At 43.7% G+C, this 24,273-nt stretch overlaps 1 protein-coding gene across 1 annotated transcript in view; it reads left to right on the top strand.

Annotated features, from left to right (window-relative positions):
* COL11A2 (collagen type XI alpha 2 chain) overlaps positions 1 to 23,968 on the top strand; it is a gene marked incomplete at its 3' end in the record, with an annotated part of 124,087 nt that extends 100,119 nt beyond the window's left edge. Inside the window, exons 47-59 of the mRNA XM_058857302.1 lie at positions 965 to 1,018; positions 3,309 to 3,362; positions 5,691 to 5,798; positions 8,102 to 8,155; positions 9,896 to 9,949; positions 10,880 to 10,987; positions 13,687 to 13,740; positions 14,196 to 14,231; positions 16,188 to 16,241; positions 18,364 to 18,592; positions 18,696 to 18,802; positions 23,813 to 23,921; positions 23,964 to 23,968. Coding sequence (XP_058713285.1) covers positions 965 to 1,018; positions 3,309 to 3,362; positions 5,691 to 5,798; positions 8,102 to 8,155; positions 9,896 to 9,949; positions 10,880 to 10,987; positions 13,687 to 13,740; positions 14,196 to 14,231; positions 16,188 to 16,241; positions 18,364 to 18,592; positions 18,696 to 18,802; positions 23,813 to 23,921; positions 23,964 to 23,968 — 1,026 coding nt within the window. The remainder of the gene's footprint in view (positions 1 to 964; positions 1,019 to 3,308; positions 3,363 to 5,690; positions 5,799 to 8,101; positions 8,156 to 9,895; positions 9,950 to 10,879; positions 10,988 to 13,686; positions 13,741 to 14,195; positions 14,232 to 16,187; positions 16,242 to 18,363; positions 18,593 to 18,695; positions 18,803 to 23,812; positions 23,922 to 23,963) is intronic.
* Between the last annotated feature and the right edge of the window lie 305 nt (positions 23,969 to 24,273).

The following is a 24,273-nucleotide window of genomic DNA, read 5'->3' as shown; positions in this document are numbered from 1 at the left end:
AATTTTTGGGGAATTTTGGGATCCCAATTTTTGGGAATTTTGAGATCCCAATCCCTGGGAAATTTGACAATTTTGGGAATTTTGGGGATCCTGATTTTTGGGAATTTTGGGATCCCAATTTTTGGGAATTTTGGGATCCCAATTTTTGGGAATTTTGGGGAATTTTGGGATCTTTGGGAATTTTGAGATCCCAATCCCTGGGAAATTTGGGAATTTTGGGGATCCTGATTTTTGGGGAATTTTGGGGAATTTTGGGGAATTTTGGGGAATTTTGGGATCCCAATTTTTGGGAATTTTGAGATCCCAATCCCTGGAAAATTTGGGAATTTTGGGAATTTTGGGGATCCTGATTTTGGGGAATTTTGGGGAATTTTGGGATCCCAGTCTTTGGGAATTTTGGGATCCTGATCCTTGGGAATTTTGGGATCTTTGGGAATTTTGGGATCCAAATTTTTGGGGAATTTTGGGGAATTTTGGGATCCCAATTTTGGGGAATTTTGAGATCCCAATCCCTGGGAAATTTGGGAATTTTGGGGATCCTGATTTTGGGGAATTTTGGGGAATTTTGGGATCCCAATTTTTGGGAATTTTGGGGATCCCAATCCCTGGGAAATTTGGGAATTTTGGGAATTTTGGGGATCCTGATTTTTGGGGAATTTTGGGGAATTTTGGGATCCAAATTTTGGGAGTTTTGGGGATCCCAATTTTGGGGAATTTTGGGGAATTCTGGGATCCCAATTTTTGGGAATTTTGAGATCCCAATCCCTGGGAAATTTGGGAATTTTGGGGATCCTGATTTTGGGGAATTTTGGGATCCCAATTTTTGGGAATTTTGGGGATCCCAATTTTTTGGGAATGTTGGGATCCCGTTTTTTGGCACCGCTGGGACTTTGCAGAACCTCGGGAATTTCAGGGATCCCAAATCCCGGCCCGGATCCCGAAATTCCCGAATTTTCCTCCTCAGGGCTCTCCGGGTCCGACGGGAGAGAACGGCCCCCCCGGGCCCCCCGGCAAGAGGGTAAATCCCGGGAAAATCCCGGAAAAACACCGGGAAAACAGTGGGAAAATCCCCTGGGAAAACACCGGGAAAATACTGGGAAAATACCAGGAAAATATTGGGAAAATCTGGGAAAAATCCTGGGAAAAATAGCAGGAAAATCCTGGAAAAACACTGGGAAAATCCCCGGGAAAATCCCAGGAAAATCCCCGGGAAAAATCCTGGGAAAATCCTGGAAAAAATCCCGGGAAAGTCCCAGAAAAACAAGGGGGAAATCCCAGGAAAATGCCCAGGAAAATCCTGGAAAAATCCCGGAAAAACACTGGGAAAACACCAGGAAACTATCAGGAAAATCTGGGAAAATCCTGGGAAAAATCCTGGAAAAATATTGGAAAAATCCCCGGGAAAATCCTGGAAAAATACTGGGAAAATCCCCGGGAAAATCCAGGGAAAAATCCCAGGAAAACACCAGGAAAATAGCGGGAAAAATCTGCAAAAAAACCCCGGGAAAATACTGAGAAAATCCGGGAAAAGTCCCTGGAAAATCCCTGGAAAATCCTGGAAAAATCCTGGGGAAATCCTCCCAGAATTTCTGGGAAAAATCTGGGGAAAATCCTGGGAAAATCTCGAGAAAATCCCAGGAAAATCCCTGGAAAGTCCTGGGAAAATCCCTGGAAAAAAATCCTGGGAAAATCCCCCCAAAATCCTGGAAAAATCCCTGGAAAAATCCCAGAAAAATTCTGGGAAAATCCCAGAAAAATCCTGGAAAGATCCCAGAAAAATCCTGGAAATATCCCCGGAAAAATCCTGGGAAAAATCCTGGAAAAATCCTGGAAAAATCCAAGGAAAATCCCCAGAAAAATCCAAGGAAAATCCCCAGAAAAAATCCTGGAAAAATCCCGGAAAAATCCTGGGAAAATCCTGGAAAAATCCCAGAAAAATCCCCAGAAAATCCCCAGAAAAAATCCTGGAAAAACCCCAGAAAAAATCCTGGAAAAATCCCCAAAAAATCCTGGAAAAACCCCAGGAAAATCCTGGAAAATCCTGGGAAAATCCCAGAAAAAATCCTGGACAATTCCCAGGAAAATCCTGGAAAAATCCCCAGGAAAATCCTGGAAAAATCCCTGGGAAAATCTTGGGAAAATCCCCGGAAAAATCCCCAGAAAAATTCTGGGAAAATCCCAGAAAAATCCTGGAAATATCCCTGGAAAAATCCTGGGAAAATCCTGGAAAAATCCCCAGGAAAATCCCAGAAAAATCCCCAGAAAAAATCCTGGAAAAATCCCCAGAAAAAATCCTGGAAAAATCCCAGGAAAATCCCAGAAAAATCCCAGAAAAATCCTGGAAAAATCCCTCAAAACATCCTGGAAAAACCCCAGGAAAATCCTGGAAAATCCTGGGAAAATCCCCAGGAAAATCCTGGAAAAATCCCTGGAAAAATCCCAGAAAAATTCTGGGAAAATCCCAGAAAAATCCTGGAAAGATCCCAGAAAAATCCTGGAAATATCCCCGGAAAAATCCCCGGAAAAATCCTGGAAAAATCCTGGAAAAATCCTGGAAAAATCCCCAGAAAAATCCTGGAAAAATCCAGAAAAATCCTGGGAAAATCCAAGGAAAATCCCCAGAAAAATCCTGAGAAAAATCCTGGAAAAATCCAAGGAAAATCCCCAGAAAAAATCCTGTAAAAATCCCGGAAAAATCCTGGGAAAATCTTGGAAAACTCCCAGAAAAATCCTGGAAAAATCCCCAGAAAAATTCTGGGAAAATCCCCAGAAAAATTCTGGAAAAATCCCAGAAAAAATCCTGGAAAAATCCCAGAAAAAATCCTGGAAAAATCCCAGGAAAAATCCCCAGAAAAAAATCCTGGAAAAATCCCAGAAAAAATCCTGGGAAAATCCCAGAAAAAATCCTGGAAAAATCCTAAAAAAATCCTGGAAAAACCCCAGGAAAATCCTGGAAAATCCTGGGAAAATCCCAGAAAAAATCCTGGACAATTCCCAGGAAAATCCTGGAAAAGTCCCCAGGAAAATCTTGGAAAAATCCCTGGAAAAATCCTGGAAAAATCCTGGGAAAATCTTGGAAAACTCCCAGAAAAAATCCTGGGAAAATCCCAGAAAAATCCTGGAAAAATCCCCAGAAAAATTCTGGAAAAACCCCAGAAAAATCCTGGAAAAATCCCAGGAAAATCCTGGAAAAATCCCAGAAAAAATCCTGGAAAAATCCCCGGGAAAATCCCCCCAAACCCCGCTCCCCTCCCCCCACTTTTCCCACTTTTTCCCGATTTTTCCCGATTTTTCCCGGTTTTCCGCAGGGTCCGGCCGGATCCCGAGGTCCCGAGGGGCGCCGGGGTGGGAAAGGAGCCAAGGTGGGTGATCCCGAAATTCCAACTGGAATTCCCGGAATTCCAACTGGAATTCCCAAAATCCCCTCGGGAATCCCAGAATTTCTCCCAGAATTCCCGAAATTCCTTCCAGAATCCCCAAAATTCCAACTGGAATCCCCCAAATCCTCCCAGAATTCCCAAATTTCCCCGCCAAAATCCCCCTGGAATTCCCAAAATTTCTCTTGGAAACCCCAAAATCCCCCAAAATTCCCAAAATTCCCCCCAAAATTCCCCCAAATCTCCCCGGAATTCCCAAAATTCCCCCAAATTCCCGGAATTCCCCCCAAAATCCCCCCAAAATCCCCCCAAAATTCCCCCAAATCCCCCCTGGAATTCCCAAAATTCCCCCCAAAATTCCCCCCAATCTCCCCGGAATTCCCCAAATTCCCCCAAATTCCCAGAATTCCCCCCAAAATCCCCCCAAAATCCCCCAAATCCACCCCAGAATTCCCAGAATTCCCCCAAAATCCCTCCCAGAATTCCCAGATTTCCCCTCAAAATTCCCAAAATTCCCCCAAAAATTCCCAAAATCCCCCCAAATCCCCCCCAGAATTCCCGAAATTCCCCCAAAATCCCCCCAAAATTCCCAAAATTCCCCCAAATCCCCCCCAGGATCCCCCAAATCCACCCCAGAATTCCCAAAATTTGCCAAAATCCCCTCAGAATTCCCAGAATTCCACACAAAATTCCCCCCAGAATTCCCAAAATTCCCCCAAATTTCCGGAATTCTCCCAAAAATCCCCCCAAAATTCCCCCAAAATTCCCCAAAATCCACCCCAGAATTCCCAGAATTCCCCCCAAAATCCCCCTAAAATTCCCAAAATCCCCCAAATCCCCTCTGGAATTCCCAAAATTCCCCCAAATCCCCCCCCAAAATTCCCAAAATTCCCCCAAATCCCCCCAAAATTCCCAGAATTCCCCTCAAAATTCCCCCAAAAATTTCCAAAATCCCCTCAAAATTCCCAAAATTCCCCCAAATCCCCCCCAGAATTCTCGAAATTCCCCCAAAATTCCCCCCAAAATTCCCCCAAATCCACCCCAGAATTCCCAAAATTCCCCCAAAATCCCCCCCAAAATTCCCAGAATTCCCCTCAAAATTCCCCCAAAAATTCCCAAAATCCCCCCGGAATTCCCAGAATTCCCCCAAAATCCCCCAAAATTCCCAGAATTCCCCCCAAAATTCCCCCAAAAATTCCCAAAATCCCCTCAAAATTCCCAAAATTCCCCCAAATCCCCCCCAGAATTCCCGAAATTCCCCCAAAATCCTCCCAAAATTCCCAGAATTCCCCTCAAAATTCCCCTAAAATTCCCAAAATCCCCTCAAAATTCCCAAAATCCCCCAAATCCCCCCCAGAATTCCCGAAATTCCCCCAAATTCCCCAAAAATTCCCAAAATCCCCTCAAAATTCCCAAAATCCCCCGAATCCCCCCCAGAATTCCCGAAATTCCCCCAAAATCCCCCCAAAATCCCCCCAAAATTCCCAGAATTCCCCCCAAAATCCCCCAAAAATTCCCAAAATCCCCTCAAAATTCCCAAAATTCCCCCAATTCCCCCCAGAATTCCCCTCAAAATTCCCCCCAAAATTCCCAAAATTCCCAAAATTCCCCCAAAAATTCCCAAAATTCCCCCAAATCCCCTCAGAATTCCCGAAATTCCCCCAAAATCCCCTCAAAATTCCCAGAATCCCCTCAAAATTCCCAAAATCCCCCAAATCCCCTCCGGAATTCCCGAAATTCCCCCAAAATGCCCCCAAAATTCCCAAAATCCCCCAAATCCCCTCTGGAATTCCCAAAATTTCCCCAAATCCCCCCCAGAATTCCCAGATTTCTCCTCAAAATTCCCAAAATTCCCCCAAAATTCCCAAAATTCCCCCAAATCCCCTCAGAGTTCCCAGAATTCCACCCAAAATCCCCCTAAAATTCCCAAAATCCCCCAAATCCACCCCAGAATTCCCAGAATTCCCCCAAATCCCCCCCAGAATTCCCAAAATTCCCCCAAAATCCTCCCAAAATTCCCAGAATTCCCCTCAAAATTCCCCTAAAATTCCCAAAATTCCCCCAAAATTCCCAGAATTCCCCTCAAAATTCCCCCCAAAATTCCCAGAATTCCCCCCAAAATCCCCCAAAAATTCCCAAAATCCCCTCAAAATTCCCAAAATTCCCCCAATTCCCCCCAGAATTCCCCTCAAAATTCCCCCCAAAATTCCCAAAATTCCCCCAAAATTCCCCCAAAAATTCCCAAAATCTCCTCAAAATTCCCAAAATTCCCCAAATCCCCCCAAATTCCCGGAATTCCCGGAATTCCCGCAGGGGGAGCCGGGAGCGCGAGGAGCTCCCGGGAAAACCGGAGCCGTGGGAGCAGCGGGAACGGCCGGAAAATCGGGATCCGAGGGGCTCCGGGGGCTGCCGGGAGCCGTGGTGAGAACGGAGCCCCAAAATCCGGGAATGGGACCCCAAAATCTGGGATTGGGACCCCAAAATCTGGGATTGGGACCCCAAAATTTGGGATTTGGAGCAAAAATTTGGGATTGGGACCCCAAAATTTGGGATTGGGACCCAAAATCTGGGATTGGGACCCAAAATTTGGGAATGGGACCCAAAATCTGGGACTGGGAGACAAAAATTTGGGATTGGGAGAAAAAAATTTGGGATTGGGAGATGAAAATTTGGGAATGGGACCCAAAATCTGGGAATGGGAGGCGAAAATCCGGGAATGGGACCCAAAATCTGGGAATGGGACCCCAAAATCTGGGATTGGGAGCAAAAAATTTGGGATTGGGAGGCAAAATTTGGGATTTGGACCCAAAATCTGGGATTTGGAGCCAAGAATTTGGGATTGGGACCCCAAAATCTGGGATTGGGACCCAAAATTTGGGATTGGGACCCAAAATCTGGGATCGGGACCCCAAAATTTGGGATTGGGAGATGAAAATTTGGGATTGGGAGACGAAAATTTGGGATTTGGAACCCAAAATTTGGGATTTGGGAGTCGAAATCTGGGATTGGGACCCCAAAATTTGGAATTGGGAGACGAAAATTTGGGATTGGGACCCCAAAATCCAGGAATGGGACCCCAAAATCTGGGATTGGGACCCAAAATCTGGGATTGGGACCCAAAATCTGGGATTGGGACCCAAAATCTGGGAATGGGAGGCGAAAATCCGGGAATGGGACCCAAAATCTGGGATTGGGACCCAAAATCTGGGATTGGGACCCAAAATCTGGGATTGAGAGGCAAAATTTGGGATTTGGGAGACGAAAATTTGGGATTGGGAGATGAAAATTTGGGATTGGGACCCAAAATTTGGGATTTGGGAGATGAAATCTGGGATTGGGACCCCAAAATCCGGGATTGGGACCCCGAAATCTGGGATTTGGAGACAAAATCTGGGATTTGGAGCCAAGAATTTGGGATCGGGAGATGAAAATTCGGGATCAGGAGATGAAAATTTGGGATTGGGGAAAAATTTGGGATTTGGACCCAAAATCTGGGAATGGGAGCCAAAAATTTGGGATTGGGACCCCAAAATTTGGGATTGGGAGACGAAAATTTGGGATTGGACCCCAAAATTTGGGATTGGCACCCAAAATCTGGGATTGGGACCCCAAAATCTGGGATTGGGACCCCGAAATCTGGGATTGGGAGACGAAAAATTGGGATTTGGACCCAAAATCTGGGATTGGGACCCCAAAATTTGGGATTGGGAGATGAAAATTTGGGATTTGGGACCCCAAAATTTGGGATTGGGACCCCAAAATCTGGGACTGGGAGACGAAAATTTGGGATTGGGACTCCAAAATTTGGGATTGGGACCCAAAATCTGGGACTGGGAGACAAAAATTTGGGAATGGGAGACAAAATCTGGGAATGGGACCCCAAAATTTGGGATTGGGAGACGAAAATTTGGGATTGGGACTCCAAAATTTGGGATTGGGACCCAAAATTTGGGATTGGGAGACAAAAATTTGGGATTGTGACCCAAAATCTGGGAATGGGACCCCAAAATTTGGGAATGGGACCCCAAAATTTGGGATTAGGACCCCAAAAATTGGGATTGGGAGCCAAAAATTTGGGACTGGGAGACGAAAATTTGGGATTTGAGAGATGAAATCTGGGATTGGGACCCCAAAATCTGGGATTGGGAGACGAAAATTTGGGATTTGGGAGGAAAAATTTGGGATTTGGACCCAAAATCTGGGATTGGGACCCAAAATCTGGGATTGGGACCCGAAAATCTGGGATTGGGACCCCAAAATCTGGGATTGGGACCCCAAAATCTGGGATTGGGACCCAAAATTCGGGAATGGGACCCAAAATCTGGGAATGGGACCCAAAATTTGGGATTGGGATCAAAAATTCAGGGATTGGGACCCCAAAATTCAGGATTTGGAGCAAAAATTTGGGATTTGGGCCACAGAATTTGGGATTTGGGCCAAAAATTCGGGATTTGGATTAAAAATTCAGGGATTGGGACCCAAAATCTGGGATCAGGGAGCCAAAAATTTGGGATTGGGAGGAAAAATTTGGGATTTGGGATTGGGGCCAAAAATTTGGGATTGGGAACAAAAAATTCTGGGATTTGGAGCAAAAATTCAGGGATTTGGGACCCAAAATTCAGGGATTGGGACCCGAAATTTTGGGATTGGGACCCGAAATTCTGGGATTTGGGATCCCAAATTCTGGGATTTGGGGCCAGGGAATTTTTCCCGGTGTTTTTTAGGGAGAACAAGGAAAACCGGGAAGCCCCGGCCAGGCCGGACCCCCCGGACCCCTGGTGAGTGAGAGATCCCAAAAAACGGGATCCCAAAAAATGGGAATTCCCAAAAAATGGGAATTCCCAGAAAAATGGGAAATTCCCAAAAAATGGGAATCCCAAAAAATGGGAATTCCCAAAAAATGGGAATTCCCAAAAAATGGGAATCCCAAAAAATGGGATCACAAAAATTGGGAATCACAAAAAATGGGATCCTAAAAAATGGGAATCCACAAAAAAATGGGAATCCCAAAAAATGGGATCCTGAAAAATTTGGAATCCCAAAAAAATGGGAATCCCAAAAAATTTGGAATCCCAAAAAATGGGATCCTGAAAAAAAATGGGATCTAAAAAAATGGGATCCCAAAAATTTGGAATCCAAAAAAACCCTGAGATTCCCAAAAAATGGGAATCCCAAAAAATGGGATCCTAAAAATTTGGAATCCCAAAAAAACCTGAGATTCCCAAAAACTGGAGATCCCAAAAAATGGGAATCCCGAGAAAAAAAAAATGGGATCTAAAAAAATGGGATCCTAAAAAATTGGGAAATCCCAGAAAAAATGGGATCCTAAAAACTGGAGATCCCAAAAAATGGGAATCCAAAAATTGGGAATATTGAAAATTGGGAATCCCAAAAAATGGGAAATCCCAAAAAAAAGGGATCTAAAAAAATGGGATCTCAAAAAAATGGGGGATCCCAAAAATTGGGAATCCTGAAAAATGGGAATCCCAAAAATTGGGAATCCCAAAATTCTCTCCTTCCCCAAAAATTTGGATCCCAAAAAATGGGAATCCCAAAAAACCTGAGATCGCAAAAAACTGGGAATCCCAAAAAATGGGATCCTGAAAAATTGGGAAATCTTGAAAAAATGAGAGATCCCAAAAATTGGGAATCCAAAAATTTGGAATCCCAAAAAATGGGAATCCCAAAAATTGGGAATCCCAAAAAATGGGATCCTGAAAAATTTGGAATCCCCAAAAAAAGGATCCCAAAATTTGGGAATTCCAAAAAAACTGAGATCCCAAAAATTGGGAATCCCAAAAAATGGGATCCTGAAAAATTGGGAAATCCTGAAAAAATGGGATCTAAAAAAATGGGAGATCCCAAAAATCTGAGATCCCAAAAATTGGGAATCCCAAAAAATGGGAATCCACAAAAAAAATGGGAATCCCAAAAAATTTGGAAACCCAAAAATTGGGATCCTGAAAAATTTGGAATCCACAAAAAAATGGGATTCCAAAAATTGGGAATCCCCAAAAATTGGGAATATTGAAAATTGGGAATCCCCAAAAAAATGGGATCTAAAAAAATGGGAGATCTCAAAAATTGGGAATCCCAAAAATTTGGAATATTGAAAATTGGGAATCCCAAAAAATGGGATCCTAAAAAATGGGAATCCCAAAAAATTGGGAATCCCAAAAATTTGGGAATCCCCAAAAAATGGGATCCTAAAAAATGGGATCCTAAAAAATGGGAATCCCAAAAAATTGGGAATCCCAAAAATTTGGGAATCCCAAAAAATGGGATCCTGAAAAATTGGGAATCCACCAAAAACTGGGAAATCTCCCAAAAAACTGGGAATCCCAAAAATTGGGAATCCCAAAAATTGGGAATCCTGAAAATTGGGATTCCCAAAAAAATGGAGGATCCTGAAAAATCCGGGATCGGGGATTTCTCCCCATTCCCGGAATTCCCGAAATTCCCGGATTTGATTCCCGGAATTCCCGAAATTCCCGGATTTGATTCCCGGAATTCCGCAGGGCCCCCCCGGCCTCCCCGGCCTGAAGGGAGACACCGGAGCCAAGGGAGAGAAGGTGAGAGACGGAATTCCAACAGAATTCCCAAATTCCCACGAAATTCCCGGAATTCCAAACCCAATTCCCACAAAATTCCCGGAATTCCAACCCAATTCCCACAAAATTCCCGAATTCCCAAAAAAAATTCCCACAAAATTCCAACCAAATTCCCAAATTCCAACCCAATTCCCACAAAATTCCCGAAATTCCAACCCAATTCCCACAAAATTCCCGAATTCCAACCAAATTCCAACAGAAATTCCCAAATTCCCACAAAATTCCTGGAATTCCCACCAAATTCCCACAAAATTCCCACAGAATTTCCACAAAAAAATTCCCACAAAATTCCCGAATTCCCAAAAAATTCCCAAAAAATTCCCTCAGAATTCCCACAAAATTCCCACAAAATTCCAACCGAATTCCCATTTTTTCCCCAAAAAATCCCGTTTTTCCCCAAAAATTCCCATATTCCCCCAAAATTCCCTTTTTTTCCCCCAAAAATTCCCATTTTCCCCCCAAAATTCCCATTTTCCCCAAAATTCCCAAATTTCCCCCCAAAAATTTCCATTTTCCCCCAAAATTCCCATTTTTCTCCCCAAAATTCCCTATTTTTCCCCCAAACTCTCATTTTTTTTCCCAAATTCCCATTTCCCCCCAAATTCCCGATTTTTCCCCCAAAAATTCCCGATTTTCCCCCAAAATTCCCATTTTCCCCCAAATTCCCATTTTTTCCCCCAAAATTCCCATTTTTCCTCCTCCAAAAATTCCCATTTTCCCCCCAAAAATTCCCATTTTTCCCCCAAAATTCCCAATTTTCCCCCAAAATTCCCAATTTTTCCCCTAAAATTCCCAATTTTCCCCCAAAATTCCCATTTCCTCCCCAAAATTCCCAATTTTCCCCCAAAATTCCCATTTTTCCCAAATTCCCGATTTTTCTCCCCATTCCAGGGCCACCCGGGGCTCCTGGGGCTGTTGGGACCCCCCGGAGAACCCGGAGACAAAGGAGAGCGGGGCCGGCCCGGAAATCCGGGAAATTCCGGGAAAAAGGGGGAGACGGTGAGGAAAAATGGGGCAAAAAATGGAGATTTTGGGAAAAATGGGAAAAAACGGGAATTTTGGGGAAAAAACGGGGAAAAAATGGGAAAAAATGGGAAAAAAATGGGATTTTTGGGGGGAAAAATGCGAATTTTTGGGGGAAAAATTGGGATTTTTGGGGGGAAAATGGGAATTTTTGGGGGGAAATGGGAATTTTGGGGGGAAAAACTGAGATTTTGGGAAAAAAAGGGAAAAAACGGGGAAAAAATGGGAAAATTTAGGATTTTTTGGGGGGAAAAATGGGAATTTTTGGGGTAAAAAATGGGATTTTTTGGGGGAGAAAATGAAATTTTTTAGGGGGAAAAGTGAGAGTTTTGGAGGGAAAATGGGGGAAAAATGGGAAAATTGGGCAAAAATGGGAAAAATGGGAAATTTGGGGGAAAAATGGGAAAAATGGGAAAAAAATGGGGAAAAAATGGGAAAAATGGGATTTTTAGAGGGGAAAAATGGGAGTTTTGGGGGGGAAATGGGAAAAAAATTGGGATTTTTGGGAGGAAAAATGGGGGAAAAAATGGGAAAATTGGGAAAAATGGGAAAAAATGGGAAAATTGGGATTTTGGGGACAAAGGAGAGCGGGGCCGGCCAGGAAATCCTGGAAATTCCGGGAAAAAGGGGGAGACGGTGAGGAAAAATGGGAATTTTGGGGGAAAAATGGGAATTTTGGGAAAAAATGGGAAAAAAACGGGAATTTTGGGGAAAAAACGGGGAAAAAATGGGATTTTTTGGAGGAAAAATGGGGATTTTTGGGGGGAAAATGGGAATTTTTGGGGAAGGAAAATGGGAAAAAATTGGGATTTTTGGAGGGAAAATGGGGGAAAATTGGGAAAATTGGGAAAAATGGGAAATTTGGGGGAAAAAATGGGAAAAAATGGGGGAAAAATGGGAAAAAAATGTGATTTTTTGGGGGGAAAATGGGAAAAAATTGGGATTTTTGGAGGGAAAATGGGGGGGAAATGGGAAAATTGGGAAAATTGGGAAAAATGGGAAAAATGGGGAAAAAATGGGAAAAAATGGGAAAAAATGGGGAAAAAATGGGAATTTTGGGGAAAAAATAGGAAAAAAATGGAAAAAAATGGGATTTTTTGGGGGGAAAAATGTGAATTTTTTGGGGGGAAATGGGAAAAAATTGGGATTTTTGGGAGGGAAAATGGGGGGAAAAATGGGAAAATTGGGAAAAATGGGAAAAAATGGGGAAAAATGGGGGAAATGGGGAATAAATGGGATTTTTTTGGGGGGAAAATGTGAATTTTTGGGGTGGGAAATGGGAAAAAAATTGGGATTTTTGGAGGGGAAATGGAAAGGTTTGGGAGGAAAAATGGGAAAATGGGGAAAAAATGGGATTTTTTTGGGGGAAAATGGTAATTTTGGGGGAAAATGGGAAAAAATGGGAAAAAAATTGGATTTTGGGGGGAAAAAATGGGGAAAAATGGGATTTTTTCCAGGGGGAAAATGGGAATTCTGGGGCAGAAAATGGAAAAAAATTGGGATTTTTGGGGGAAAAAACGGGAATTTGGGGAAAAAATGGGGAAAATGGGGAAAAAATGGGACTTTTGTGGGGGAAATGGGGAAAAAATGGGATTTTTTGGGGGGGAAAATGGGAATTCTGGGGTGGAAAATGGGGAAAATTGGGATTTTGGGGGGAAACCGGGAATTTTGGGAAAAAATGGGGGAAATGGGGAAAAAATGGGATTTTTGTGGGGGAAATGGGGAAAAACTTGGGATTTTTGGAGGGAAAATGGGGAGAAAATTGGGAAAATTGGGGGAAAAATGGGAAAAAATGGGGGAAAATGGGGAAAAAATGGGATTTTTTGAGGGGAAAATGGGAATTCTGGGGTGGAAAATGGGGAAAATTGGGATTTTGGGGGGAAAACCGGAAATTTGGGAAAAAATGGGGAAAAATGGAAAAAAATGGGAAAAAATTGGGAAAAAATGGGGGAAAATGGGGAAAAAATGGGAATTTTTGGGGGGAAGATGGGAAAAACTTGGGATTTTGGGGGGGAAAATAGGGGAAAAAATGAGAAAACTGGGAAAAATGGAGAAAAATGGGAATTTGGGGGGAAAAACGGGGAAAAATGGGATTTTTTTGGGGAAAAATGTGAATTTTGGGGGGGAAAATGGGAAAAAATTGGGATTTTTGGGAGGAAAAATGGGGGAAAATGGGAAAATTGGGGGAAAATGGGGGAAAATGGGGAAAAAATGGGATTTTTTGGGGGGGAAAAATGGGGAAAAATGGGGGAAAATGGGAAAAAATGGGGGAAAAATGGGAATTTTGGGAAAAAATGGGGGAAAAATGGGAAAACCTGGGGATTTTGGGAGGAAAAATTGTAATTTTGGGGGGAAAAATGGGAATTTTGGTGGGAAAATTGGGATTTTGGGAAAAAAAATTGGGATTGGGGGGGATTTGGGAGGAAAAAAATGGGATTTTGGGGGGATTTGGTGAATTTTGGGGGTATTTTGGGGGGATTTGGGGAATTTTAGGGAATTTGGGGGGATTTGGGGAATTTTGGGGGGATTTGGGGAATTTTGGGGAATTTTGGGGGGATTTGGGGAATTTTGGGGGAATTTTGGGGGGATTTGGGGAATTTTGGGGAATTTGGGGGGATTTGGGGAATTTGGGGTGGGTAATTTTTGGGGGGGTCTTTCCCTCCCCAAATTCCCAGGGAATTCCCGGAGCCGCCGGAGCCTTGGGACCATCGGGACCCCCCGGACTCCCCGTGAGTGACCCCAAAATTCCCAAAATTCCCCAAAATTCCCCCAAAATTCCCCAAAATCACCCAAAATTCCCCTCCTGAAAATTCCCTTCCCAAAATTCCCAAAAATCCCCAAAATTCCCTTTCCCCAAATTCCCCCAAAATTCCCTTTTCCCACAGATTCCCCCATCCCAAAATTCCCCAAAATTCCCAAAAATCCCCAAAATTCCCTTCCCCAAAATCCCCCAAATCCCTTTCCCAAAATTCCCAAAAAATCCCCCAAAATTCCCCCAAATCCCTTTCCCAAAATTCCCAAAAATTCCCAAAAATTTCCCAAAAATCCCCAAAATTCCCTTCCCCAAAATTCCCAAAAATTCCCCCAAATTTTGGGAATTTGGGGGGGGGTGGGGGAGGGGTTTCCCCTCCCCCCCTTTGACCCCTCCCCCCCCTTTTGTTTTTTGTTCCCCTCCCCCCCCCAGGGTCCGGCCGGGCCCAAAGGAGCCAAAGGAGCCACGGTGAGACCCCAAAAAACCCCAAAATCACCCCAAAATCACCCCAAAATCACCCCAAAATCACCCCAAAAATATCCCAAAAATATCCCCAGAAAACCCCAAAAATATCCCCAAAAAACCCCAAAATCACCCCAAAATCAACACAAAAATATCCCCAAAAAACCCCAAAATCACCCCAAAAATATCCCAAAAATATCCCCAAAATATCCCAAAATCACCCCAAAAATATCCCCAAAAAACCGCAAAATCACCTCAAAATCACCCCAAAATCACCCCAAAATCACCCCAAAATTATCCCAAAAAACCCCAAAATCACCCCAAAATCACCCCAAAATCACCCCAAAATCACCCCAAAAATATCCCCAAAAAACCCCAAAATCACCCCAAAAATATCCCAAAAATATCCCCAAAATATCCCAAAAATTCCCAAAAATATCCCAAAATTATCCCAAAAATATCCCCAAATTATCCCAAAAATATCCCAAAATTATCCCCAAATTATCCCAAAATTATCCCAAAATTATCCCAAAATTATCCCAAAAAATATCCCAAAAATATCCCAAAAAATTCCAAAAATATCCCAAAATTATCCCAAAATTATCCCAAAATTATCCCAAAAATATCCCAAAATTATCCCAAAAATATCCCAAAATTATCCCAAAAATTCCCAAAAAATATCAAAAAAAATCCCAAAATTATCCCAAAAATATCCCCAAAATTATCCCAAAATTATCCCAAAAATTCCCAAAAAATATCAAAAAAAATCCCAAAAATATCCCAAAATTATCCCAAAATTATCCCAAAATTATCCCAAAAATATCCCAAAATCACCCCAAAAATATCCCAAAATCACCCCAAAAATATCCCAAAATTATCCCAAAAATATCCCAAAAATATCCCAAAATTATCCCAAAATTATCCCAAAATTATCCCAAAAATATCCCAAAATCACCCCAAAAATATCCCAAAATCACCCCAAAAATATCCCAAAATTATCCCAAAAATATCCCAAAAATATCCCAAAATTATCCCAAAATTATCCCAAAATTATCCCAAAAAATCCCAAAAAATATCCCAAATAATCCCCAAAAATTCCACCCAAAAATCCCGAAAATATCCCAAAATTATCCCAAAAATCCCCCCCAAAAATTCCCAAAAATCCCCAAAAAATCCCAAAAAAACCCAAAAATTCCACCAAAAAAATCCCAAAAAATCTCAAAAATCCCCCAAAAAATCCCCAAAAATTCCACAAAAAATCCCCAAAAAATCCCAAAAATCACCCAAAAAATCCCCAAAAATCCCCCCAAAAATTCCACAAAAAATCGCAAAAAAATCCCAAAAAATCCAAAAAAATCCCAAAAATTAAAAAAAAAAATCCCAAAAATTCCCAAAAATTCCCCAAAAATCCCCAAAAATTCCACAAAAAAATTCCCCCCAAAAATCCCGAAAAAATCCCAAAAAATGCCAAAAAAAATTCCCAAAAAATCCCAAAAATCCCCCCAAAAATCCCCAAAAATTCCATAAAAATTCCACAAAAAAATCCCAAAAAAATCCCAAAAAATGCCAAAAAAATTCCCCAAAAAATCCCAAAAAAATCCCGAAAAAATCCTAAAAAATGTCAAAAAAAATTCCCAAAAAATCCCAAAAATCCCCCAAAAAATCCCCAAAAATTCCATGAAAAATCCCCAAAAACTCCCAAAAAAATCCCCCAAAAATCCCCATGAAATTCCCAAAAATCAAAAAAAAATCCCCCCAAAATTCCAAAAAATCCCAAAATTTCCACAAAAAAATCCCAAAAAAATCCCAAAAAATTCCCCAAAATCCCCAAAAAAATCCCCCAAAAATAAAAAAAAATTCCCAAAAAACCCCAAAAATTCCAAAATATCCCCAAAATTCCAAAATATCCCCAAAATTCCCCAAATTCCCCAAAATCCCCTGAAATTGCCCCAATCCCGGCAGGGCCAAGCGGGACCCAAAGGAGAGCGAGGACCCCCCGGAGCACCCGGACACCCCGTGAGGAAAAACGGGAATTCCGCGGGAATTTGGGAATTCCACGGGAATTCCATGGGAATTCGGGAATTGGGAATTTGGGGATTCGGGATTTGGGGTTTTTGGGATTTGGGATTTGGGAATTTGGGAATTCAGGATTTGGGAATTTGGGAATTTGGGATTTGGGGTTTTTGGGATTTGGGAATTGGGGTTTTTGGGGGGGATTTGGGATTTGGGGATTTGGGATTTTGGGGAATTTGGGATTTTAGGATTTGGGAATTCGGGATTTGGGATTTTGGGAATTTGGGAATTGGGAATTTGGGAATTTGGGATTTGGGGTTTTTGGGATTTGGGAATTGGGGTTTTTGGGGGGGGGATTTGGGGATTTTGGAATTTGGGAATTCAGGGATTTGGGGGTTGGGAATTCAGGATTGGGGAATTTGGGATTTGGGGTTTTTGGGATTTGGGAATTGGGGTTTTTGGGGGGGATTTGGGATTTGGGGATTTGGGAATTCGGGATTGGGGGAATTCAGGATTTGGGGTTTTTGGGATTTGGGATTTGGGAATTCGGGATTTGGGAATTCGGGATTTGGGATTTTGGGAATTCAGGATTGGGGAATTTGGGAATTTGGGATTTGGGGTTTTTGGGATTTGGGAATTGGGGTTTTTGGGGGGGATTTGGGGATCTGGGAATTTGGGAATTCAGGGGTTTGGGGTTTTGGGATTTGGGGTTTTGGGGGATTCGGAATTTTGGGATTTGGGAATTTGGGATTTGGAGTTTTGGGGAATTTGGGATTTTAGGAATTCAGAAATTCGGGATTTGGGAATTTCGGGATTTGGGAATTTCGGGATTTGGGGTTTGGGAATTGAGGATTTGGGGAATTTGGGATTTGGGGTTTTTGGGATTTGGGAATTGGGGTTTTTGGGGGGGATTTGGGATTTGGGAATTTGGGAATTCGGGATTTTGGGAATTCGGGATTTGGGGTTTTTGGGATTTGGGAACTTGGGAATTTGGGATTCGGGGAATTCGGGATTTGGGGTTTTTGGGATTTGGGATTTGGGGTTTTTGGGAGGGATTTGGGATTTGGGGATTTGGGAATTTGGGAATTTGGAATTTTGGGATTTGGGAATTCAGGATTTGGGAATTTGGGAATTCAGGGATTTGGGGTTTGGGAATTCGGGATTTGGGAATTCAGGATTTGGGGAATTTGGGAATTCAGGATTTGGGGAATTTGGGAATTGGGGATTTGGGGGGATTTGGGGAATTTGGGAATTCAGGATTTGGGGTTTTTGAGATTTGGGAATTTGGGAATTGAGAATTTGGGAATTTGGGGTTTCAGGATTTGGGGATTTGGGAATTTGGGATTCAGGATTTTGGGGTTTGGGATTTCGGGGAATTTGGGGTTTGGGATTTTGGAAATTCAGGATTTGGGAATTTGGGATTTGGGATTCGGGAATTTGGAATTCAGGATTTTGGGATTTTTGGGGGGATTTGGGATTTTAGGGGTTGGGAAATTTGGGATTTGGGAATTCAGGATTTGGGATTTGGGAATTGGGGTTTTTGGGGGGGATTTGGGAATTCAGGGATTTGGGATTTGGGGGATTTGGAATTTTGGGATTTGGGAATTCGGGAATTTGGGGTTTGGGAATTCGGGATTTGGGAATTATTTGGGATCCAGGATTTTGGGGTTGGGATTTGGGATTTTGGGGAATTTGGGGTTTGGGATTTTGGAAATTCAGGATTTGGGAATTTGGGAATTCGGGATTTTGGGATGTGGGGTTTTTGGGATTTTGGAAATTCAGGATTTGGGAATTTGGAATTCGGGATTTTGGGATTTTTGGGGGGATTTGGGATTTTAGGGGTTGGGAAATTTGGGATTTGGGAATTCAGGATTTGGGATTTGGGGTTTGGGGATTTTGGGATTTGGGGAATTTGGGATTTGGGGTTTTTGGGATTCGGAACTTTCCCAGCTGGAATTTGGATGAATTTTCCGGCATTTTCCAGGGTGAATTTTTTTCCATTCATTTTCAAAATTCCCAGCGGGAATTTGGGCAGAATCCCAGGAATTTCCCGTGAAGAATCCCAGGATTTTCCCGGAATTTCCTGGAATTTCCCCACCTAAAATCCCAAAAAATCCCATTCCAGGGCCCTCCAGGCGAAACCATCCAACCCCTCCCCATCCAAATTCCCAAGAAATCCAAGCGTTCCCTGGAATTCCCGGAATTCCAGCATCCAGAACCTTCCAGCCTCCTCCTGGAATTCCTGGATTCCCTGAAATCGGAGCTGGAGCGGCTCCGGAATCCTCCGGGATCTCGGGATCATCCGGCCAGGACCTGCCAGGACCTCAAGCTCGGCCACCCCCAGCTCCAGGATGGTTCGTGGAGGGGAATTTTTGGGATGAATTCCCGGTTTTTTGGGGGAATTTTGGGAATTTTTGGGGTCTGATCCCGGTTTTTTTTTTTTTTCCTGGAATTTAGGGGAGTATTGGATCGATCCCAACCAGGGATGTTCCCGGGATTCCGTCAGGGTTTTCTGTAACTTCACGGCCGGAGGGGAGAGTTGCGTGTTCCCGGAATTCCAGCAGGTCTGTGCTCGGGAAAAATCCCGGGAATTCTGGGGAAAAATCCTGGGAATTCTGGGGAAGAATCCCGGGAAAAATCCTGGGAGTTCTGGAGAAATTATGGGGAAAATTCTGGGAAAATTCTGGGAAAATTCTGGGGAAAAATCCCGGGAATTCTGGGGAAAAATCCCGGGAATTCTGGGGGAAAATCCCGGGAAAAATCCTGGGAGTTCTGGGGAAATTATGGGGAAAATTCTGGGAAAATTCTGGGAAAATTCTGGGGAAAATCCCGGGAAAAATCCCAGAAATTTCAGGAAAAATCCTGGGACAAAATCCCTGGAAAATCCCCGGAAAAATCCTGGGAATTCTGGGGGAATCAAGGGGAAAAATCTGGGAAAATTCTGGGAAAAATCTCAGGAAAAATCCCAGGAAAAGTCCTGGGAATTCTGGGGAAATCAAGGGGAAAATTCTGGGAAAATTCTGGGAAAAAATTCCTGGAAAATCCCCAGAAAAATCCTGGGAAAAATCCTGGGAATTCTGGGGAAATTACGGGGAAAATTCTGGGAAAATTCTGGGAAAAATCCCGGGAATTCTGGGGAAATCAAGGGGAAAAAAAATCCCTGGAAAATCCTGGGAAAAATCCCTGGAAAATCCCCAGAAAAATCCCGGGAAAAATCCTGGGAATTCTGGGGGAATCAAGGGGAAAAATCTGGGAAAAATCCCGGGGAAATTCTGGGAAAAATCCCGGGAAAAATCCCGGAAATTTCGGGAAAAATCCTGGGACAAAATCCCTGGAAAATCCCCGGAAAAATCCGGGGAATTCTGGGGGAATCAAGGGGAAAAATCTGGGAAAAAATCCCGGGGAAATTCTGGGAAAAATCCTGGGAAAAATCCTGGGAGTTCTGGGGAAATTATGGGAAAAATCCCGGGAAAAATCCCAGGAATTCTGGGGAAATTCTGGGGAAATTCCCAGGGAAATCCCATGAAAAATCCTGGGAAAAATCCCGGGAATTCTGGGGAAATCAAAGGGAAAAATCTGGGAAAAATCCCGGGGAAATCCTTGGAAAAATCCTGGGAAAAATCCCTGGAAATTCTGAGAAAAATCCCGGGAAAAGTCCTGGGAATTCTGGGGAAATTCTGGGGAAATTCCTGGGAAAAATCCCGGGAATTCTGGGGAAAACCTTGGGAAAAAAATCCCGGGAAAATCCTGGGAAAAATCCTGGGAATTCTGGGGAATTCTGGGGAAAATTCTGGGAAAATTCTGGGAAAAACCCTGGGGAAAAATCCCGGGAATTCTGGGGGAATCAAGGGGAAAATTCTGGGAAAAATCCCGGGAAAAATCCCGGAAATTTCGGGAAAAATCCTGGGACAAAATCCCTGGAAAATCCCCGGAAAAATCCGGGGAATTCTGGGAAAATCAAGGGAAAAACTCTGGGAAAATTCTGGGAAAAATCTCAGGAAAAATCCCAGGAAAAATCCTGGGAATTCTGGGGAAATTATTGGTAATTTACAGGGAAAAATTCTGGGAAAATTCTGGGAAAAATTCCAGAAAAAACCACCAGAAAAATTCAGGAAAAATCCCAGGAAAATTCCAGGAAAAAAACCCAGAAAATTCCAGGGAAAAATCCCCTGGAATTCAAAAAAATTTGGGAATGGGATCCTGACCAGCCGGGATCCCAAAATTCCCAAGGATTGGGATCCCAGAATTCCCAGAATTCCCAATAATTGGGGATCCCAAAATTCCCAAGAATTCCCGAGAATTGGGGATCCCAAAATTCCCAAAAATTCCCAAGGATTGGGATCCCAAAATTCCCAGAATTCCCAAGGATTGGGGTCCCAAAATTCCCAGAATTCCCAATAATTGGGGATCCCAAAATTCCCAGAATTCCCGAGGATTTGAATCCCAGAATTCCCAAGGATTGGGGTCCCAAAATTCCCAGAATTCCTGAGAATTGGGGATCCCAAAATTCCCAGAATTCCCGAGGATTTGAATCCCAGAATTCCCAAGGATTGGGATCCCAAAATTCCCAGAATTCCCGAGGATTTGAATCCCAGAATTCCCAAGGATTGGGATCCCAAAATTCCCAGAATTCCCGAGGATTTGAATCCCAAATTTCCCCAAATTCCCGAGGATTTGAATCCCAAAATTCCCAAGAATTCCCAAGAATTTGGGATCCCAGAATTCCCAGAATTCCCGAGGATTTGAATCCCAAATTTCCCCAAATTCCCGAGGATTCAGATCCCAAAATTTTCTCATTCCCGATTTTCCAGGTGCCGCTCCCGGATCCGGATCCGGACGAGGAAAATCCGGCCCCGCTCTGGCTCAGTCGATCCCGGGGAGGCCGAAGGGTCAGGAGCCCAAATTCCCGATTTTCCCACCCAAATTCCCAATTTTCCACCCAAATTCCCATTTTCCCACCCAAATTCCCGATTTTCCCACCCAAATTCCCATTTTTCCACCCAAATTCCCGATTTTCCCACCCACATTCCCAATTTTCCCACCCAAATTCCCATTTTTATTCCCAATTCCCAATTTTTTCCCCTTAATTCCCAATTTTTCCCCAAAAATTCCCATTTTTACACCCAAATTCCTGATTTTCCCCTCCAAATTCCCATTTTTCTTCCCAAAATTCCCAATTTTCCCCCCCAAATTCCCGATTTTCCCACCCAAATTCCCAATTTTCCCACCCAAATTCCCAATTTTCCCACCCAAATTCCCGATTTTCCCACCCAAATTCCCATTTTCCCACCCAAATTCCCAATTTTCCCACCCAAATTCCCGATTTTCCCACCCAAATTCCCATTTTTCCACCCAAATTCCCAATTTTCCCACCCAAATTCCCGATTTTCCCACCCAAATTCCCAATTTTCCCACCCAAATTCCCATTTTTCTTCCCAAAAATTCCCATTTTTACACCCAAATTCCAATTTTCCCACCCAAATTCCCAATTTTTCCACCCAAATTCCAATTTTCCCACCCAAATTCCCCATTTTCCCACCCAAATTCCCACTTTTCCCACCAAATTCCCAATTTTTCCCCAAAAATTCCCACTTTTCCCACCCAAATTCCCAATTTTCCCACCCAAATTCCCAATTTTCCCCCCAAATTCCCAATTTTTCCACCCAAATTCCCGATTTTCCCACCCAAATTCCCAATTTTCCCACCCAAATTCCCAATTTTTCCCCCAAAATTCCCATTTTTCCCCCGAAATTCCCGGTTTTTCCCCACCCCACATCCCCATTCTCCCCAAAATTCCCATTTTCCCCCCAAAATTCCCATTTTCCCCCCAAAATTCCCAAATTTCCCCCCAAAATTCCCAATCTTTTCCCCAAATTTCCCAGATTTCCCCAAAATTCCCATTTTCTCCCCTCAAATTCCCAGTTTCCCTCAGAAATTCCCATTTTCCCACCCAAAATTCCCGAATTTCCCCCAAAATTCCCATTTTCACCCCAAATTCCCATTTTTCCCCCAAAATTCCCATTTTCCACCCAAAATTCCCAAATTTCCCCCAAATTCCCAGTTTCCCTCAGAAATTCCCATTTTTCCCCCCCAAATTCCCGAATTTCCCATCAAAATTCCCATTTTTCCCCCCAAAATTCCCAATTTTCCCCCCAAAATTCCCATTTTTCTCCCCAAAATTCCCATTTTTCCCCCCAAAATTCCCATTTTTCCCCTCAAATTCCCATTTTCCCACCCAAATTCCCGATTTTTCCACCCAAATTCCCAATTTTCCCACCCAAATTCCCAATTTTTCCACCCAAATTCCCAATTTTTCCACCCAAATTCCCATTTTCCCACCCAAATTCCCATTTTTCTTCCCAAAAATTCCCATTTTTCCACCCAAATTCCCATTTTCCCACCCAAATTCCCAGTTTTCCCACCCAAATTCCCAATTTTCCCACCCAAATTCCCATTTTTATTCCCAATTCCCAATTTTTTCCCCTTAATTCCCACTTTTCCCACCCAAATTCCCGATTTTTCCCCCCCAAATTCCCAATTTCCCCCCCCAAAATTCCCATTTTCCCCCCTCTTTTTCCCGCCTTTCCCCTCTCATTTTCCCGCCTTTTTCTCCCCATTTTTCCCGCCATTCCCCCATCAAATTCCCTCCATTCCCCCCCTCAATTTCCCGCCTTTTTCCCCCCAAATTCCCATTTTTCCACCTCCAAATTCCCACTTTTTCCCCCCGAAATTCCCTTTTTTTCCCCCCCAAATTCCCGCCTTTTTCCCCCTCTGATTTTCCCGCCATTCCCCCTGATTTTCCCGCCATCTCCCCCCTGATTTTCCCGCCATTCCCCCTCAAAATCCCGCCTTTTCCCCTGTCATTTTCCCGCCTTTTCCCCCTTCAATTTCCCTCCATTCCCCCCCCAATTTCCCCCCCCCAATTTCCCGCCATTCCCCCCGATTTTCCCGCCATTCCCCCCTCATTTTCCCGCCATTCCCCCCTGATTTTCCCGCCTTTTTCCCCTCTCATTTTCCTGCCATTCGCCCCTCATTTTCCCGCCATTTCCCCCTCATTTTCCCGCCTTTTCCCCCTCATTTTCCCGCCTTTTCCCCCTCATTTTCCTGCCATTCCCCTCTCATTTTCCCTCCATTCCTCCCCCAATTTCCCGCCATTCCTCCCTCATTTTCCCGCCTTTTTCCCCTCTCATTTTCCCTCCTTCCTCCCCCTCCTTTTCCCGCCATTCCCCCCCCAATTTCCCGCCATTCCCCCCGATTTTCCCGCCATTCCCCCCCTCATTTTCCCGCCATTCCCCCCTGATTTTCCCACCATTCCCCCCTCAATTTCCCGCCTTTTCCCCCTCAATTTCCCACCATTCCCCCCTCAATTTCCCGCCTTTTCCCCCTCAATTTCCCGCCATTTCCTCTCCAAATTCCCGATTTTTTCCCCCAAATTCCCAATTTTCCCCCCCCAAAATTCCCATTTTCCCCCCTCATTTTCCCGCCATTCCCCTCTGATTTTCCCGCCATTCCCCCTCATTTTCCCGCCATTCCCGTCTGATTTTTCCCGCCATTTCCTCTGGTTTTTCCCGCAGTTTTCCTACCGGGATGGGGAATTCCGGCGGCTCCCGCGGGTCCAGCTCAGCTTCCTGCGCCTCCTCAGCTCCTCCTCCCGCCAGAGCCTCTCCCTGCCCTGCCCCGAGAATTCCCAAAAAAAAACCGGGAATTCGCAGAGAAAAACCGGGAATTCCCAAAAATCCCCAGCCCGGGAAGCCGGGGATGGAATTCCCGGGAATTCCTGGAGTTTCCTGAGGATTCTGGCGGGAAATGAGGAGGAGCTGGGATGGGAAGGAGCGAGGATCGTGGAGGATGGATGTGGGGTGGGGAAACATCGGGAATTTTGGGGGAAAAAATGGGAATTTTGGGGGGAAATTCGGGAATTTTGGGGGGAAAATGGGAATTTTGGGGGGAAATTCGGGAATTTTGGGGGAAAAATGGGAATTTTGGGGGGAAAAATGGGATTTTTGGGGGGAAAATGGGAATTTTTGGTAGGAAA

Source organism: Poecile atricapillus, chromosome 26 (genome assembly GCF_030490865.1).
Source record: "Poecile atricapillus isolate bPoeAtr1 chromosome 26, bPoeAtr1.hap1, whole genome shotgun sequence".
Taxonomy (NCBI): domain Eukaryota; kingdom Metazoa; phylum Chordata; class Aves; order Passeriformes; family Paridae; genus Poecile; species Poecile atricapillus.
Note: the sequence above shows the minus strand (reverse complement) of the source record. Positions and strands in the feature narration are given on the sequence as shown.